This window comes from Corvus cornix, chromosome 4A (assembly GCF_000738735.6).
Source record: "Corvus cornix cornix isolate S_Up_H32 chromosome 4A, ASM73873v5, whole genome shotgun sequence".
Classification (NCBI taxonomy): Eukaryota; Metazoa; Chordata; class Aves; order Passeriformes; family Corvidae; genus Corvus; species Corvus cornix.
Genome location: NC_047058.1, coordinates 3,588,394 through 3,604,743, shown reverse-complemented (window position 1 = coordinate 3,604,743; position 16,350 = coordinate 3,588,394). Strand labels below are relative to the sequence as shown.

The 16,350-nt window shown below is 50.5% G+C and overlaps 1 protein-coding gene across 3 annotated transcripts in view; it reads right to left on the bottom strand.

The window, feature by feature from the left end:
• ZIC3 (Zic family member 3) overlaps positions 1-14,853 on the bottom strand; it is a 63,310-nt gene extending 48,457 nt beyond the window's left edge. For 2 of the 3 annotated variants that reach the window (XM_039572254.1, XM_039572253.1), the window contains exons 1-4: positions 13,771-14,853; positions 12,964-13,127; positions 11,091-12,448; positions 9,986-10,902 (exon numbers count right to left, since the gene is read on the bottom strand). In XM_039572254.1, the coding sequence (XP_039428188.1) occupies positions 12,266-12,448; positions 12,964-13,127; positions 13,771-14,812 (1,389 nt within the window). In that variant the 5' untranslated portion in view covers positions 14,813-14,853 and the 3' untranslated portion in view covers positions 9,986-10,902; positions 11,091-12,265. The remainder of the gene's footprint in view (positions 1-9,985; positions 10,903-11,090; positions 12,449-12,963; positions 13,128-13,770) is intronic. The other variant, XM_039572255.1, reaches the window with a different exon arrangement.
• Between the last annotated feature and the right edge of the window lie 1,497 nt (positions 14,854-16,350).

Below are 16,350 nucleotides of genomic sequence, written 5' to 3'. Positions count from 1 at the left end.
GTCAGAGCCATGGTCAGGCTGAGGAAACATACATCTTTATTTTGATGTTGACCTCAAAGGGAAGAGGTCTCAGCCAACAGAAAGGGGAAAGGGCAGAAAATATCACAAGTCTGAGGCCAGGATTGCTTTGAACTTGAAGACAAATAACACTAAATGGTACCAAGTTGACAAAAAGGCTTCTTGACACTCCGTGTCTACAAATTTAGCAGTCTGACCCAAATAGCTGCTTGATGCATTTTCAGTAACGAGCCGAGTAAGGATCAGTAATGCTGATGCAATCTCTTGTGGCACCCAAGAAGTTTGTCATTTCTTCCAGCTCCAGATATTCACAGAGCTCCGGCATGGAGCAGGACAGAGGCACAAGGGGGCACTTTGGGTTAAAGCCCTCATTATCCTTCTGCCAGTCTTTGGTGCTACAGAGCAGCAGATCCCTGCAGAACACCTCTCATCCAGTCCTGTATTTATTTCGCTACTGGCTCTCTATGGAAAAACGTACAACCCCATCCCAAGTCGTTAACATTGCACATAGCATTTTCTATAAAATTCCCCCTGGGACACTTAACTGTATTCCTTTCCGGCACTGAAAAAAATGCTCAGGATAAAGTTTAGACACTTGGAGCCTTCTGCTGAATTTAAATGGCTGTGCAAGGAATCCATGAAACAAATGAAGGGACAGATATCCTATTTTCTTCCCAGAAAAAAAAGCAGGGCCTTTTAGTTCACTGTCTTTCTTCATGTCATCTTTTTATCACAAGTGTGCACTGATGACACTACTTTAATGCAGTCTGTTCCAAGAGATTAAATTGAATGTCTGTGTAGAGTTTCAGGGCTCAGCAGCATAGCATGGCAGCTTCGTTTCACATCTCCGGGACACTGGGCAGGCATAAAAATAATTGCAGACTCAGAAACGATCAAGGAATGTATGCCGGCTGCAACAGATGCTGTATTAAAAGGAAAGACAAAAGCCAAAGTGCATAATGAATTTTAAAAGATTTCTTTATCAAACATGTCATTTGTTTGAAGGACTGAATTGCTGGCATCAGATGTGGCAGATGAGCTTGTTACCAAAGTGAAACACAAGGACTGCTATGCAATGGCAATTGATGAGTCAATTGAAATCACTGATGTTGCTCAAATGCTCATCTTCATTTAATATGTCAGTGGTCAGAAGTTAACCAAAGACCTTCTGGTTTTGTTGCCACAGAAGCAAAGCAAAGGCTACAAAACACGGTGTGCTAGCACTGAACCTCAGAGGCCCTAATATACTTAATGGGAGCTGACACTCCAACTACACTTGTCTGTGAAAAATAATTTCTGACATAACCCTAACAACTGAACTCAGGCTCATGAGCATCAGCGCCTTGTCCATCAAACCATTCTCTCAGCTGCATTAAAAGCAAGACATTAAAATGGCATTAGATTACCCAGAAACACAGTTGTTTGTCTAAGGCTGACACCAATTCTTTTGGTTGATTATTTCAGCACTCTCTTTATGGGGATGATTTTGAAGGAAACAGTTTGCTACGTACTCGGGTGCTTTGCTGGTTGATAAAAATACAACTAATGCTTGTAAAATAGAGAAAACTATTTAAAAATTCTTTTCTCCTTCAAAACAACAACAAAAAAACCCCACATAACAAAGCAAAAAAACCCCAAAACAAACAAACAAACAAATCCCAAAACAAAACAACAACAAAAAAACCCCACAACCCCCTCCCCCAACAAAAAAACATTCAAACAACACAAGACCCCAAACATATTTCCTCCATCCTTCCTAGCCATTTCCTGGTTATCTGGACTAATTTCTTGGTCTTGATACAACAAGCCTAAATAATCTTGGAAAATATTTACGAGTTGAATTCTTCTACTTTAGAAATGCAGAACAACAAAGCAGAAAGTGTGACTTCATACAAAACTGGTTTGCACCATCTGGATTTTTCACTAGAGAAAAGAGCAAACTGACTGAGAGAGCGTAAAATTTCTCTCCAGGTCTTTGGGACATGTTTTGAAGATTTTAGTGCAGTCAGGCAAGTCTCCTCTGAGCTTGGTAAACAAGCCCTGGCTAAACTTGCTGAGCACATGGAGGCAGATTTAACTTGTCGGGAAGAGCTTTCAGCATGGTTTGCTCTACAGGCTGCACTGTGACTGCTTTTTTCTGCCCCAATATTCTACCTCCTCTACTGGCAGAGTCAAATGGGAAAGAGAGGTTAGCAGCCTGGGGGGCTGGGGCTGGCACCCACAGGGCTGACCTGACAGCAGAAGTTGCTCTGTGTCTAAACAGAGAGCAGTCCCTGTGCCTCTGCCCAGGACCAGCATGCAGTCTCAATCCAGCTGCAGCACCATGCCTGGTAAGAGCCCTGGGATTTGTTAAAAATGAGGCTTTTCTAATATGCTAAAGATGACAGACCTCAAGTTGTCATATATTAAAATGGTGCATAAATTCCTTCCTCTGAGTAACCAATAATGGGACAAAAATCCTTGCCAACTCCAGTCTGTCCCTCCTGCCAAGGATTGTTTGAGCTCAGCTCATCCCGAGTGCCCCCATTGGGATCCAGATATAGATTAACACAGTTTTGAAATGCACAAGGGCCACAATCATGCAAGGCTTGATCCAACCCAGACTGGAGTCCATGTAAAGGTCTGCATTGACGTAAGCGGATGGAGCACAGCTCCTGCTGCTGACAAACCAACCCAGTCCCTCTGCCAGGGAAGGACTCACTTGTGGCCTGCAAGAATGGAGGGCAGTGGGAGCCCTGGGGGAGCAGAAGGATAACAACAGCTCCCCGAGGATCCCTCTGGTCCCGAGCCTGGTGGGGATGAAGCTGCCTGCAGGAAGGCAACCCATTCTTTCCTCCTTGTAGCTCAGGCCCTGCTCACCAACAGGCTCCGTCGCCATCCCCATCCCAAAGCCCCGGCATGGGAACGGCGCCGCTGGTGCGCACGCACTGCCCCCGCCAACAGCCCCGCACAGCTGCACCGTGGGAGCCAAGATTGTGTAGCGTGGAGGGTACCTCACCCCAAGCACCACACGCTGCTTCCCGCAGGGCAAATCCTGCGCACGTCTCCAGAGACACACACTTTTGTGGGGGCTCTGCCTGAACAGCCTGCAAATGCAAAAGGCTCAGCTGGAAGTATTCACACACAGGGACAAGGAGCAGCTCCTCACTGCTGCACCAGCCTGGCTGCCTTTCACTCCACTATTCCTCCTTCGCCAACCCACATCTCTTTTGTTCCTCCTTTCCTCATTCCCACGTTTTTGTGCTGCCCTCCCAGACATCCCCTGCGCTACCCAACAGCCTGCCCTTCTACACTCTTCTCCAAGTTTACTTCTCAGCCATCATTTCTTTGGGATTTGCTGCAGTCAGAGGAGCAGGAATTGAAATGGGGAAATACCAGCCTTGGGGCCCTCTCCCCTTTACAGTCTCTGGTACTGGTATAGAGCTCACAGGAGACAGTACCAAGCCAAGGGGGGCAGCATTCATGCATGCAGTAGCCCCCAGCTTGGGGCCTTCTACTCTATAACAGCAATAAAAAACTGCCCATTCAAGTCCTTTGTCTTAAAGATTTCCATCCTGGCTACAGCAAGTACAGATTTATTGGTGGGAGCAACTGCAGGAGGAATAGTAAACAGCGTGCGCGTGCGTGTGGATGTGCCAGCACACCACGGCCATGCCTCTACCAGAAACTCACCACAGCCAACATTAAGTATGGGATTAATATAAAATGAGTTTTCTGGCACATTAAAAAAAATAAAAAATATCTCATTTGGCACCTGATTTCATGACATCCACAGCCCAGTCAGAGCTTGGTGGGGAGGCAGGGATGGAGGAGAACCGAAGCCAAGAGACGGCTGCCTACGCTGGATCTGAGGAATCAGACACCTTCATTATTATGAACAGTGATGCACAGCGTGGCCTCTACTTGCTCACAGGCCTGCACTCATGCAAGCTAAACTGCACAACCTGTGTCCACCACTGCCTGCCTCCATCCTATTGAAAGGTGCAGCCTCACCTCTGCAGTCAGAGCTCTGCCAAGGGGCAAAACCCAGCCTTCCCACCCCAAACTTCCTGCTGCAGCCTTCTACCCCTTCCACAGAGGCACACACAACTTCCACGCTTGTTGACACTTCAAAATAATACGTTGCTAGTGATAAAATCAGCAGCCGCCTCTTTTGCTGACTTCTGTAGGAATTTTTCCGGAGAAAGGATGGCAGGGCATGACTCCAAGCTCACGGAGTGACATCTTATATTTTCTAAACCATCCTCAGATTTTTCATAACATCCAGCAAGCAAGTTGCTGACAGATCAGGATGGCTGCCTGTTTGTTGGGCAAGAATACTTTGAGATTCAGTAGAATACCAAATTTGGTAGAATGTCTTCCACTTTGGTAGAAGATATTACAAACAACTGTGCATTTTAACACGTTTTCACATTACACATCATTCATCCTGGGGAGGGGGTGGTGATGGCTCTCTGCAGCCAGCCAGCAACGCTTCCAAGAATGAAAATGTTCATCGGAAGATAATGAAAACCAGATATTTAGTAACATTTTCATTTTGCATGTTTAAATATTTATAACTATGTTCATAAAACCACATGTTTGCTCTCCTAATGCTCTAGTGATTTTGTTTATGAAATGCAGTATTTCTCCAATGCCCCTTCCTTGCGTCAGCCTCTCCACAAAGCGTGATTTAGTCCCGTTCTGTACTGACAGCTTTTTTGTAAAAGATGGGCCGAGATTAAGAACAGAAAACTAACAAAAAGAAGAAAACATATTTTCAGGGCATTAATGTTTCACTAATACATATATGATTTTATACTTTGTAGGGGGCATTTATGCCAGTTTAATTCTCAATTTATTGTCAATCTGGAGGGAACTACTTCTTAATCTACAGCAAAATTACAAAATCTTGAAATATAAGTGCGATAAAACTAAGGTGCTGATATAAACTATTGTTCTATAATTTTTTTTCCCTGGCTTGGATGAAAATTAAATAACGACAAAGAACTTTGCTTTAATACTACAGTTGGCTCAAGTTTGTGTTACAGATTTCTGGAGTTTTCAGTTATAAATTTTTATAAAGCTGATCAAGTGGACATAGTCTGAAACCAGGAGTATTAGAAGAGCCCACTGTACTCTTCTTCTCTGTCCTCTGACTGCAGACGTCATGATGTAGCTTACAAGGTCCATTCTGGTTTCACGTCAAACATACAGAGACTACGGCTGTGAGACGAGGCGGCAGAGCTCAGCCCCACAGCACGGCCCAGTGCAGGACCCAGTGAGTTCTTTATCAAATCATAAATCTTAAAATGCTCCATGTAATCTCATAGTTTAAAAAAGGAGCTAATGTTTAAAATTTTTACTAAATTTTCTTCTCCTTTTTTTAAAAAATATTTCCAACCGGAGATTTTTTAAAGGGTTGGGGAGCTCCTCTGAAATCAAGTTCTCAGCAACACACAGTGAGCACCAAGGGAAAGAGGTTTTTTTTTAATCTCAGCCCAGCATCCTCCTGAAGGTATAGGGAGTGTCTTCAAGGCATATTTTCAACTCCTTTGGTCCTTTGCCTGCGTTCTTCTGCATCAGCAAAGAACAGAAAGGAAACAGAAAAAAAGTAGCAGATTGCAATGAGACATTGGTATCTCATTTTAAAAACAAAATGAGTTCTGTAAAGCCATTAAAGTAAAACACTCCACTTACTGTATTATTTTAAAATACTCCTGTGGGTCAAGATTAAAAATTAAATATGTACTTTACTGCTGCAGTTTTGCCAATTTTTACAATGTTGGCAATAGCCTCATTTTAAAAAAGATAAGCTCTAGGATCATGAAATTACACAAAAACTCAAGCCCACTTTAAAACACTTAAAACATATTTTTTAAAGCAAGTTAAGTGCCCGTTTGCAGTTGTCACTGGAAAGAAAAAAAAAAAAAAAAAGGAAAAATAAAAAGGCAGCAAAATAAAATCTGGCCAGTGAGGCTCTTAAAAATAGGAGAAAACGGAAAAAAAATTGTCCTTTTTTTTTTTCTTTTATAATCTTGTAAAATTGAGCAAGTCCATTTCAAGTGGCCCTGAAATATGATTTTTAAATATTTATGATTCACAGTTTCAGAAAGTTCTTGCAGCATCTTCTTTCTAGTGAAAATAAAAATACTGTAGGTAAATGAGTATTCTGGGGGAACATCTGCCTTCCTCACCAGGAGTCCTTGCAAACTCTGCCCTCTGCATGAGTCAGAGAAACTTTAGTCACATCACCTGCTGCATCAAGCTTTTTCTCTTAATTAAAGATAATATTTGAGTCTAAATTAAGATTTTTCCTATACTTAAGACTGAGTTTCACCAATCTCAACATAAGCTTTACTTTTTTTCTTGAGTTTACTAATAATCCCTGAAAAGCTCAAATCCATGGATTTAATAAATGTAAACCAAAAAAAAGTTTATTTTCCGTAAGAGCACACTGAAGTAATGGAAACCCTAAATCCAACAGCATTCTACTAACACAGGTAAAAAAAACAAACAGAAAAAAATTAAAATAAGGACAAAAGCGAACAAAAATAACATCTTCTTTCTCAGAACAAGAACTATGCTACATAAACTACAGAAAGCAGCAAAAATACTTAAAAAAATAACCAACACCAGATTTTGCACTGCAATAATGTCTTACTGAAGCTGGGACAAATTTAAAGAAGGCAGAGATTAGTAAGTAATTTTATGTCAGGAAAAGACTGTATGCTAACCTCTCGAGCCTGTCCGGATGCAACTATATTTTCTGAAGTGGTTGTTCTCTGTGGCACACAAATGCAGCAAGCCCATGGCCAGCAGAAACCAAAATCCTGCCATTTTCTACCCTGCTGTGACCCTGCCAGCTAAAGGCTGCATGTCGGGCTGTGAATAAAGCACATCACCCTTTTCTGCTCCAAAGCCCCACTCTGCTCCCTCTGGAGCACAGGGAGCGGTGACATCCCGCACCTGCCAGGCACAGCCTCCACGCAGGCTGCAGAGAAAAACACTCTTTCCCCCCTTACCAAACCCTACCGAGGTTCCACGTTTTTCCTGCCCACAGACCAGTTTCTGGCAGAACAGAGACAGAGGTGCTGGAAGCCAGGTGAGGCACAGCCCCAGGAAGGCTTCGGGACCTCTGCTCAGCCCCTTGCTCTGCCATGCCCAGTGCCCAAAAACCTGCTCGGAGCCATTTTGTAGCTGTAGAACCACCACAGGCCTAGACCGGGATTATACAATGCTCTGAAAATCAATGAAAACAAGAAAATAGCCCTAGTCTGCGCATATCCTTTATGATCCTTGGCCATTAAGCTCTCCAGCTTCCCCAGCCTCTTCCCAGCCAGCAAGACCACCAGTGACTGGTCCCTCTCTGAGTCTCCCAGCCATCGCAGGTCAGGATACCTTCCCCAGCATGCACAGGAATGAATCCCCAACAGGCAGGCTGGATCGCCCTCAAAAGAAACTCCACATATCACCCATTTCAAAGTCGAGCCTTGACAATTTCAAAGCTGCCACTATTGAACAAGTTGCCAAAACAAAATCATTCAGCTAAACACTTTGGTTTTTTCCCAGCTCTTTTTATTAAAGTTTCTTTTCACACAAACATTTGAAATGGAGAAACATTACCAAAGTATCAGCTAAAAGAAAACCTACGCAGCACACAACCTTCTTTATTGAGAATAAAATTAGCATCTTAATATTAAAATATATCTGTGCCTCTTTTGACAACTGCCTCCCCCGGATTCTGCAGGGGGCTTTTCCACGACTAGAACAGAACAGATGCCTGTAAAGCCATCCTAAACTGTCTCCTATCAGGTCTGCAGGGCAGATCCTTGCTTTGCCATTCTCACTCACCACTGTAAGCTCTTACAAAAGCATTTTTACTCCCTGCAGTTATGTTCAGGTGAACAGGCGCTAGCAAGACAGATTATATTTTTATCCCATACAAATAGCATAGAAAGGTTAACTAAATGTCTTAGTTCAGGGGATGTACAGATTAGTCACTACAATACAAACTATTTCCTTCTGCATGTTCCATTATAAAATTAGATTTCTCAAAGAATACAGGCTTTCTCTGGAGTTTTACCTCTCCAAATCAGGAGTGCATCTCTGCAGAAATATTGTCCTTATAGCTGATCATAGTAACAGCATAAATAACAGGGAGAGTTTAGCAAACAGTCGTGAAAGTTATACTCAGCTGAAAAAGCTGGTGTTAGTACGTAATGCTTTTAATCTGGGAACATTATATTAAAAAAATAAAATGCAAACACACAATACACTACACTACTACACCCTATCCACTGCTTTGGAGCTTTACAGCTAATAGATTTATTATAGAAACTTAATTCCTGGTGCTGTAAGGCCGAGACACTTGAACACAACCTGATCAAAATGCCTTCAGGACTCTGCCTTCACTCAGTGTGCAACCACTGTATGCTAATGGCACACACAAAGCTTGAAAAAAAATTTTTTTTCAGAGGATTACACCAGACACAGCGACAGATACGCAAAAACAATAACACCAAAGGAATCAAAATATTCATGGCTCATAAAGCATGGTAGAGATGGAATGACTCCAGTTCATCCCCTGCCTCTGCTTAGATTCATTATAGCACAATGAATCAACATTACCCCTTTAAGAAAACTATCCCGAGTTGTGTTTATCTGGGGACAAATCCACCTAATCCCGCTCATACAAGCAAGCACAGCAACTTCAAGAGAGCTGCCAGTCTGGGAGAGGACAGCAGAATATGTCTCCTGTTTGTGAACAGTCCTGTTAGGGACTTCTTCTTCTGGGGTGTGACACAAGTCCCATTTATCATGACACACTAGGAGCTGAGCTAACATGACACCTGCCCTAACAGTACTGTCCTGCCCTGGTCAGCTCTGTAATGCTTTTGTCCAAGCTGCGAGCACAGGTCCCCACTGCCAGGCCCTGGCTTTGAAAATCATGAGCTGTCTCTCCCCAACTTACAAACCAGCCTAAGAAATCCAGGAGAGAGGATCTTTCCCATTCCAGAACTCTCCATATCTCCCTGCAACTGGCAAGGGTGAGGAATAGAGACTTTTTACCTCTTTTTACAGAAAAACCCTTCTTATTTGTCCATTAAAGCCAAGGACTTGGTGCAGGGTGAGACAGCTCTTCTCTGGCCTTCACTCCTAAATCTCAGAGCCAGCAGCAGCTGGCAGAGGTACTGTCAGCAGCCTCTGGTGAGGCAGAGGTACTGACAGCAGCACCCACCAGCACACCATACCATGCTCAGGGCGGGGCATGGCCCTCCTGCCCCACCTCATGGTGCTGAACCCAGTGCTTTGCAAGTATTTCAAAGCCAAGCAGGTCCCCAGCCCTTTTCAAACCCATCCCGAATCCATTGCTCCATCCCATACCATACACACAGAGACACAGAGCTGCACCTGCCCAATTCATGCCCCATTTTTGGAGGGCTGCAGAATGACCAAGGGGGACCCGGGACCTCAGTGGGGTGCAGTCAACAGTTTGCTCCGCTCTTCCCCAAACTGGCTGCAAGCTCTGTCTGGATGGGGAGGTCCCAGGGTGGGGGACTGACCCCAGGGACACCAAATGAGCCAGGATGCTGGTTTTAAGTCCTGGCTATAAAAACGGCAGGGGCAGTGCTGCCGGTTGAAGGAAACACCTAGGGGGGCAGGTAGGAGGGCAACTTTGCCAGCATGGCCCAAAGGCCCCGGGGACCAGCCAGAGCCACTGTGGGGCCAAAAAGGGCCCCTGCACTGAACCTCCAGTGGGGCCACTACTCCAGGGTTGAAGATGCTACATCCTCCCGGCCACAGCTCCCCAAACAGGACAACCCCAGCCACAGCAGAGCCCCCCACGCTGCGACAGCGTTTCGGGGCCCGACAGCAGCAGGACCGGTCCCGAGATGCTCCACCGCCAGCCCTGTGCTCCCCAGAGCCCTGCACACCCCGCGCCTCTCCCCAGGTCCGAGCAAAGCAGTAACGAAACCGAGCCTACCGGCACGTTTTCCAAGCCTGGCGCGGTCCGGAGCAACGCAGACACGACCCAGGTGGGTGTCGGAGGAAAACCCGACGGCCCTCGGTGGCTCCGCTGCTCCTCGCCCGCCGCGGTGCAGCGCGGTCCCGCTCGCCCCCCGGAAGGACCCGGGCCAGCAGCGCTCCGCGTCCAGCCCCGGGCTCGGCTCTGCGCACAGCGAGAGAAAGACTTCACAGCAAAAGAGAAGCAGACATCCATGCCTAGCCGGGGCACCTCGAAGGGAACTATTTTAAGGGGCCAGTGGGGAGCTCGGGGGGTTTTGTTTGTTTTAGATGTGCAGCCGCAGAGGCTGCAATCCACCTTTCTCCCGTCCTTTTCTGCCCGAGAAACCTTTTTTCCTTTTTTTTTTCCCCCCTACCTTTGGAGGAAGGAGAGGGTAAATTTGTTCAAATGTAAATTTTAAAGCATGCAAGGTTCCGCGGGTTGCTCGCCCGAGCGGCCCCTGCGGCAACAGGAGGGGATGGGCCACCCCCGTCCTTCCACTGCGCCCCCAGTCAAGTTCAAGAGGGGCCTGTCTGGGGTCTCCCCCGGTCAGCGAAGGTGCGGCGCCCGTAGTGCAGGTCCCTGCCTGCCCCCGGGGCTGGAGTTAGCCCGCGGCAAGTCCCTGCTGCCGGAGGAGGATGCGGAGCCGTGCGCCCGGACTGGCCGCGCTCCGCCGGGGCAGCAGGCCGTCAGCATCCCCGCCGCAGCTCCGGCCGGCCCGCCGAGCAACCGGTGCCTTCCGGCCGCCGGGTGCACCAAGATTTGCCGGGGATGGGCCGTTTCCACTGCCGCTCTGGTTGGTTTGGGCTCCTGTGTGACGCTGGAGAAGTTTCTCGGGTGAGATGAAACATCTCGATCCCTTTTCTCTCCTGACGACGGGAAGGCTTTTCCGCATTCTAGTCAGAAATAAAAACAAAACAAAACAAACCAGACGATAACGGAGACAGTCCTGCCCGCCGCGAGGTCGGCCCGGGCCCCCCAGCCCGGTGTCGACGGGCCGGTCCGGCACGGCTGCCCGGCCCCCAAACCCCGGCGCTGCACCCAAGGGGCGGCGGGCGCGGCGCTGCCCCCGCCCGGTACTCACCGTCGAGGACCTCCCCGTCGAGGCGGCCCCGCTGCCGCCGGCGCTCCTCTACCTCGCCAGCGCCGTGCCCCGAGCTCGGCCCGCTCGGGAAGGTGGCGAGGGAGCGAAGCCGCTGGGCGGTGGAGGGCGGGGACAAAGGGACAGGAGAAAGAGCGGCTGCGAGGAGGAGGCTTCACCCGGCATCGCCAGCTCGAAAACAACGGCCTGGCCCCAGTGGCAGCGCCAACCGGGCCCGCGACAGGACCCGCGGCTGCCCCGTGCCCCGCAGAAGGTCAAAAACGGCTCTTTCCAAAACAATAAACTTTTAATGCTAAAGCAGTTATAACCAAAAGCTGTACAGAGTTGGATTTTTTTTTTTTTTGTTTGTTTGTATTTTTTGTTAGAAAACAATTTTTTCTCCCCCATAAATATTGTTCAGTTCCCGGCACTTTGTATCAATAATTAAATTACGAATGATAAATATGGCATCATGGGTATGTATTTACAAAAAAAGTTATTACAAAAAGGCAACTGTTATACTAAACGTCACAATCTGGGCATAATAAACACCACATCCTCATCCTGAAAAATACTGACCGACCCCATCAGACGAGAATACATTCACAAGTGTAATGCTTGGAGAGAGAGAAGGAGAAAGAGGAGAGCAGAGAAAGAAGCAGCAGGAGAGCTAGAAAAGAAAGTTCAAGACATAACAGGACTTTGGCACGGTTTAAGACTGTAAGTTTAAACAATCACCACTAAGGCGAAGGAGAATTTTCATCCTCATGTCAACATCCCACCAAAAGAAAGAAAAACAAAACAAATTAAGAATAATAAAATAGTGGGGAATTGGAGGAAGAGAGACTCAGGCAAGGAGAGGGGGGGAAAAAAATCAAAGAAACGACTGTGACTGAAAATAATGAAAACAAAAAAAAGAAATCTAATCCTGAGAAAAGGACATGGGTAGTCCAGCGTCTGGGCTTGCAAAAAAAAAAAAAAAAAGTAATAATTATAATATAGTAATAAAAGACCCCCCTCCAGATCCTGGCAGTTAACTAGGTGTAGCCCTATGTGGTCATCGGTGTGGAAACTCCATTTCCGTGGGAGCGAGCTGCAGTTGGCTTGGTTTGTCCTTTTTTTTTTTTTCCTCGTTCCCAATGCATTTGGTCCAGTCTGTGGCCGGGCAGCAGCTGCCTTCACACATACCACTCATTAAAATTGGGGGGCAGTCCAGGGTTGTGGCCGGGGTTACTCTGAAGGGCAGCCGGCGGCGTTTTAGTGGAGTCCTTACTGCCGGTGGAGCCCACCGCAGGGGGGGTGGAAGACTCGTACCCCGAACTGGCTGCAGGGGAAGAGTCCGACCCCTGGGATTCGTGTACCTAAAACCAAGAGGCAGAGATGGGAACGAGCTCGGGGCCTCCACCACCCCACTGCACCAGGCTGGGCCATTCCTCCGTGCAGGAGGGTCACTGTGGAGCCCCGGCTCAGCCTTGCCCGGCCATCAGGCCGTTCATGCCTGGCCGGCCACTGAACACCGGTGACAAACGCCTGTCTCGGCCCCTGGCCACTCCGCTGCAGCGTCCTGGTCAGGGGGGCTGCAGCATCCCAGCATGAGGGGCTGCAGCCACAGGCCAGGTTGCACCTGCACAGCCTTCCAGCGCTGAGCCACATTCTGCAAACCGGGCAGCACTTGCACCAGTGGGAGCACAAAAAGAAACTACGCCATTTCCCCGGGCTGTGCTCCAGCCACAGCCTAGACACCGGGGACTGCTCAGGCCGTGCTGGGAACATGGAGCTCAGCTCTGCCCTGCTCTGGGGGAATGAGCCCTGAGCACACCAGCGACTGAGCATCACTGCTCAGGGAGGAAAGGGCTGGAGCACTGGGGTGATTTACCTTCATGTGTTTCCTAAGTGAGCTGGGGTGGGTGTAGGATTTGTCGCACACCTTGCAGATGTAGGGCTTGTCCGAGGTGTGGACGTGCATGTGTTTCTTCCTGTCACTGCTGTTGGCGAAGCGCCTGTCGCAGCCCTCAAACTCGCACTTGAAAGGCTTCTCACCTGTGAAATTTAGAGAGGGTGAAGGAGGGCCATTCCCCTCTCCATCCCCACCCGCCTCCTCCCAGGACAACATCTGCTGTGCTCGCCCCACCTTAGGGATGCACAAGCACCACAACAAATGAAGAAGGGGAAGATGGACAGCAAGGTTTGTTACGTGTCGGATAAATTTGGATCAGCCTTTATTACTTCTAACTCACCTCCCGCCAGGCCCACGCTGGGCTCCAGCAGGGAAGGCGGCTGGGTGAGCTTGGGGAGGGAGAAAACCAAAGATAAATTCAGCGACTCGGACAGCTTTACAGGACCTACTCGAGGATACAAGCCAAAGTACGTTTGCTTCCAACCTTCCCCCTCTCTTCCCTCCACCAATGCAGGAGGGCTGAAGAAAAGTCGGGGCTGCAAATAAAAATACTTTGACAAAAGTATCGCCGATTTAATTAGGAGAGACGCCAATCAGGCCTAAAAATAAAAAAGGAGCGGAAGTCACCGAAAATGAGATTCATTCGCATTTCTACGGTTCCCTCCGCACAAGCGCTCAGGAGGCCGAGAGCGGAGGCAGCGCCGCGCACCTCGCGCGCCGGCGGCTGCCGGCCCGTCCCCGCAGCCCCGCGTCCCGGGTGGGGGAACACACGGACACGGGCCTTACCTGTGTGCGTCCGCTTGTGAATCTTGAGGTTCTCGGAGCGGGCAAAGATCTTGCCACAGCCCGGGAAGGGGCAGGGAAAGGGCTTCTCCCCCGTGTGCACCCGAATGTGGTTCACCAGTTTGTATTTCGCCTTGAAGGACTTGCCTTCCCGCGGACACTCGTCCCAGTAGCAGATGTGGTTGTTTTGCTCGGGCCCCCCGACGTGCTCCATGGTGACGTGGGTCACCAGCTCGTGCATGGTGCTGAAAGTCCTGTCGCAGCTCTTCTTGGGCCGGCTGAGCTGGCTCTCGTCGAGCCACTTGCAGGACAATTCTTGCTTGATGGGTTGGCGCATGTACCGAAAGAAAGCGCCGGGGCCATGGTGGTGATGGTGGTGGTGGTGGGCAGCCACATTCATGCCCATATTCATATTCATGTGGTTGTAGTTGTGGAACTGGGCGCCGGCGTAAGGGTCCGTGCGGGGGCTGGAGACGGCCCGGTAGGGATCCGGCCGCCCGAAGAGGTCCCCGCGCAGCCCCAGATGCATCTGCCCGTTGTCCACATGCCCGTTGGGGGATGTGTGGCTCGGGCTCTGCTCGTGCAGCCCCGGGAAGAGCAGGTACCCCGGGGTGTCCGGGATGCCGCCGGGGCCGTGCAAGCCGCCGGGGGAGCCGCCGAAGAGCCCGTGCTGCGCTGTGCCGGAGGCGGCGTCCGCGATGCCGGAGCCGCGGTTGCGGAACAGAAAGTCGCGGGTGGAGTTGAAGGCGGCGGCCCCGCCGTAGGAGGGCACCTGGCCGGCGTGGTGGTGGTGATGGTGGTGGTGGCCCAGGGCGCTGGCGTAGCCCGGCGCCTGCGGCGTGAACGCCGAGCTCTGCCCGGCGGCGAGGTCGTGCGGGGCCGCGTTCAGCTTGAAGGCGGCGGCGTGCGAGGAGTCCCCGAAGGGGCCCAGCCCCATACCGCCGCCGGCGGCATCGCGACCCGGCATCTCGTGGTGGCGGGGCGCCGCGAAGCCGCCCACCCCCAGCGCTGGGAACTGCGGCCCTCCGTCCAGCAGCATCGTCATGGGCGCGGGGCCGTCGGCGCGGCAGCAACCTGCCCGCTCCCCCCTCCTCCCGCCCGCCCCCAAAAGAGTACAAAACCACCCCAAAACGCACCCCTACCCCGCCTCCCGCTGCGGGCAGGCGCGGCCCCGGCCGCAGGCGGGCAGCGAGGCGAGCACTCCCCGGCCGACACAAAAAAAACCCAAAACAACAACCCACAAAAAAAAACCAAAAAAAAAAAAAAAAAAAAAAAACAAACCAAAAAACTCAAAACAACCAGCCCCAAAACAGCCACCCGCCCCCCGAGGCGCCCGCCCCCCGCGCCGGGCCGGGCGGCGCAGCAGGGCGAGGAGGCGCAGCACGGCCCCGCTCCCGCTCGGCGCCGTCGGGGCACTGACGGGGCGCCCGTCCGCGCCTCGCACATAAAACCAACTCCGGGGCCAGGCCGCGCCGCGCCAATGGGGAGCCGCGCGCCGCCGATCACCTGACCCACCGCCCGCCGCCCCATTGGCGGCGCCGCGCTTGATTGGCACGCGCCCCGCGCCGCCGCGGTCGCTGATTGGGCGCGCGCGCCTCGCAGGTAGAGCGGGGGCAGCGGGGGGGGGCCCGGGACCGGCCCGGGGGCGGCGGGAGCCCCGCGAAGCCCCGCGGAGCGGCCCCGGCCCCGGCCCCGGCCCCGGCCGTGCGTGTCCCCCCGGCTCTGTGCGCGCTGCCGCCGCCGCCGCCCCCTCCCCGCGTCCCGCTGTGTCCCGCAGCCCGTGCCCTCCCAGCGCCGCCCCACGTCGCGCGGGATGCTCGCCCTAGGCGGCGCGGCGGGGAGGCGTAAAGCCGCTGCAAAGCCGCCGCGTTGATTCAAAAATAAAATTTAATTTAAAAAAAATGGCTAAAGCCGTGGGTGTTTACAGTTTATTTATATATACATACATACATACACATATATATGTATATACTTTATATATTTATTTTATTTTTCTGTTCATTTTTTATCCTTACTGACTAAACATGAGAGCAGAAAGGCCCGCACCGTGCGTGGAGAGCCCGATCCTGCCCCTCAGCCTCGGGGCTCAGCGCGACCGACCCGGGGTTCACCCCGCCGGCCGAGTCCAGCCCCCTTTTCCCCCCCCTCGCTCCGTCCCTCACCCCCTGCTCACCCGCGGAGCGCGGCCGAGCAGCGCCCGGCACGGCGGCTCCTGAGCTGGTTTTTTCCTACTCTTGTTTATTCTTTCCTTCGCTCTTTCTCTCTTTCTTTCTCCTGTCTTTTTTTTTTTTTTTTTTAAATTTTATTTTGCAAGGGCAATGTTCTGCCTTGGAATAATTATCAGTGGCAGACAGCGCTATAAATCCACTCATTTTCTGTTCTGGAAAGCATTTGCAAAGAACTATGGGGAGCAACAGTGGAAATAAAAGGCAGAAAGAAAGATGGCTGTAATTGTAATATCCTGAGGTTTGCTGAGCCCCCAAGTCTGGCTATTGGGCAGGTCTCAGGCTCGCCGCCGGCTCTCTGCAGGAAACGTAAAATCTGATCAAGTTCAGAGACGCATTGAGAGCCCGCTTCAAGCAG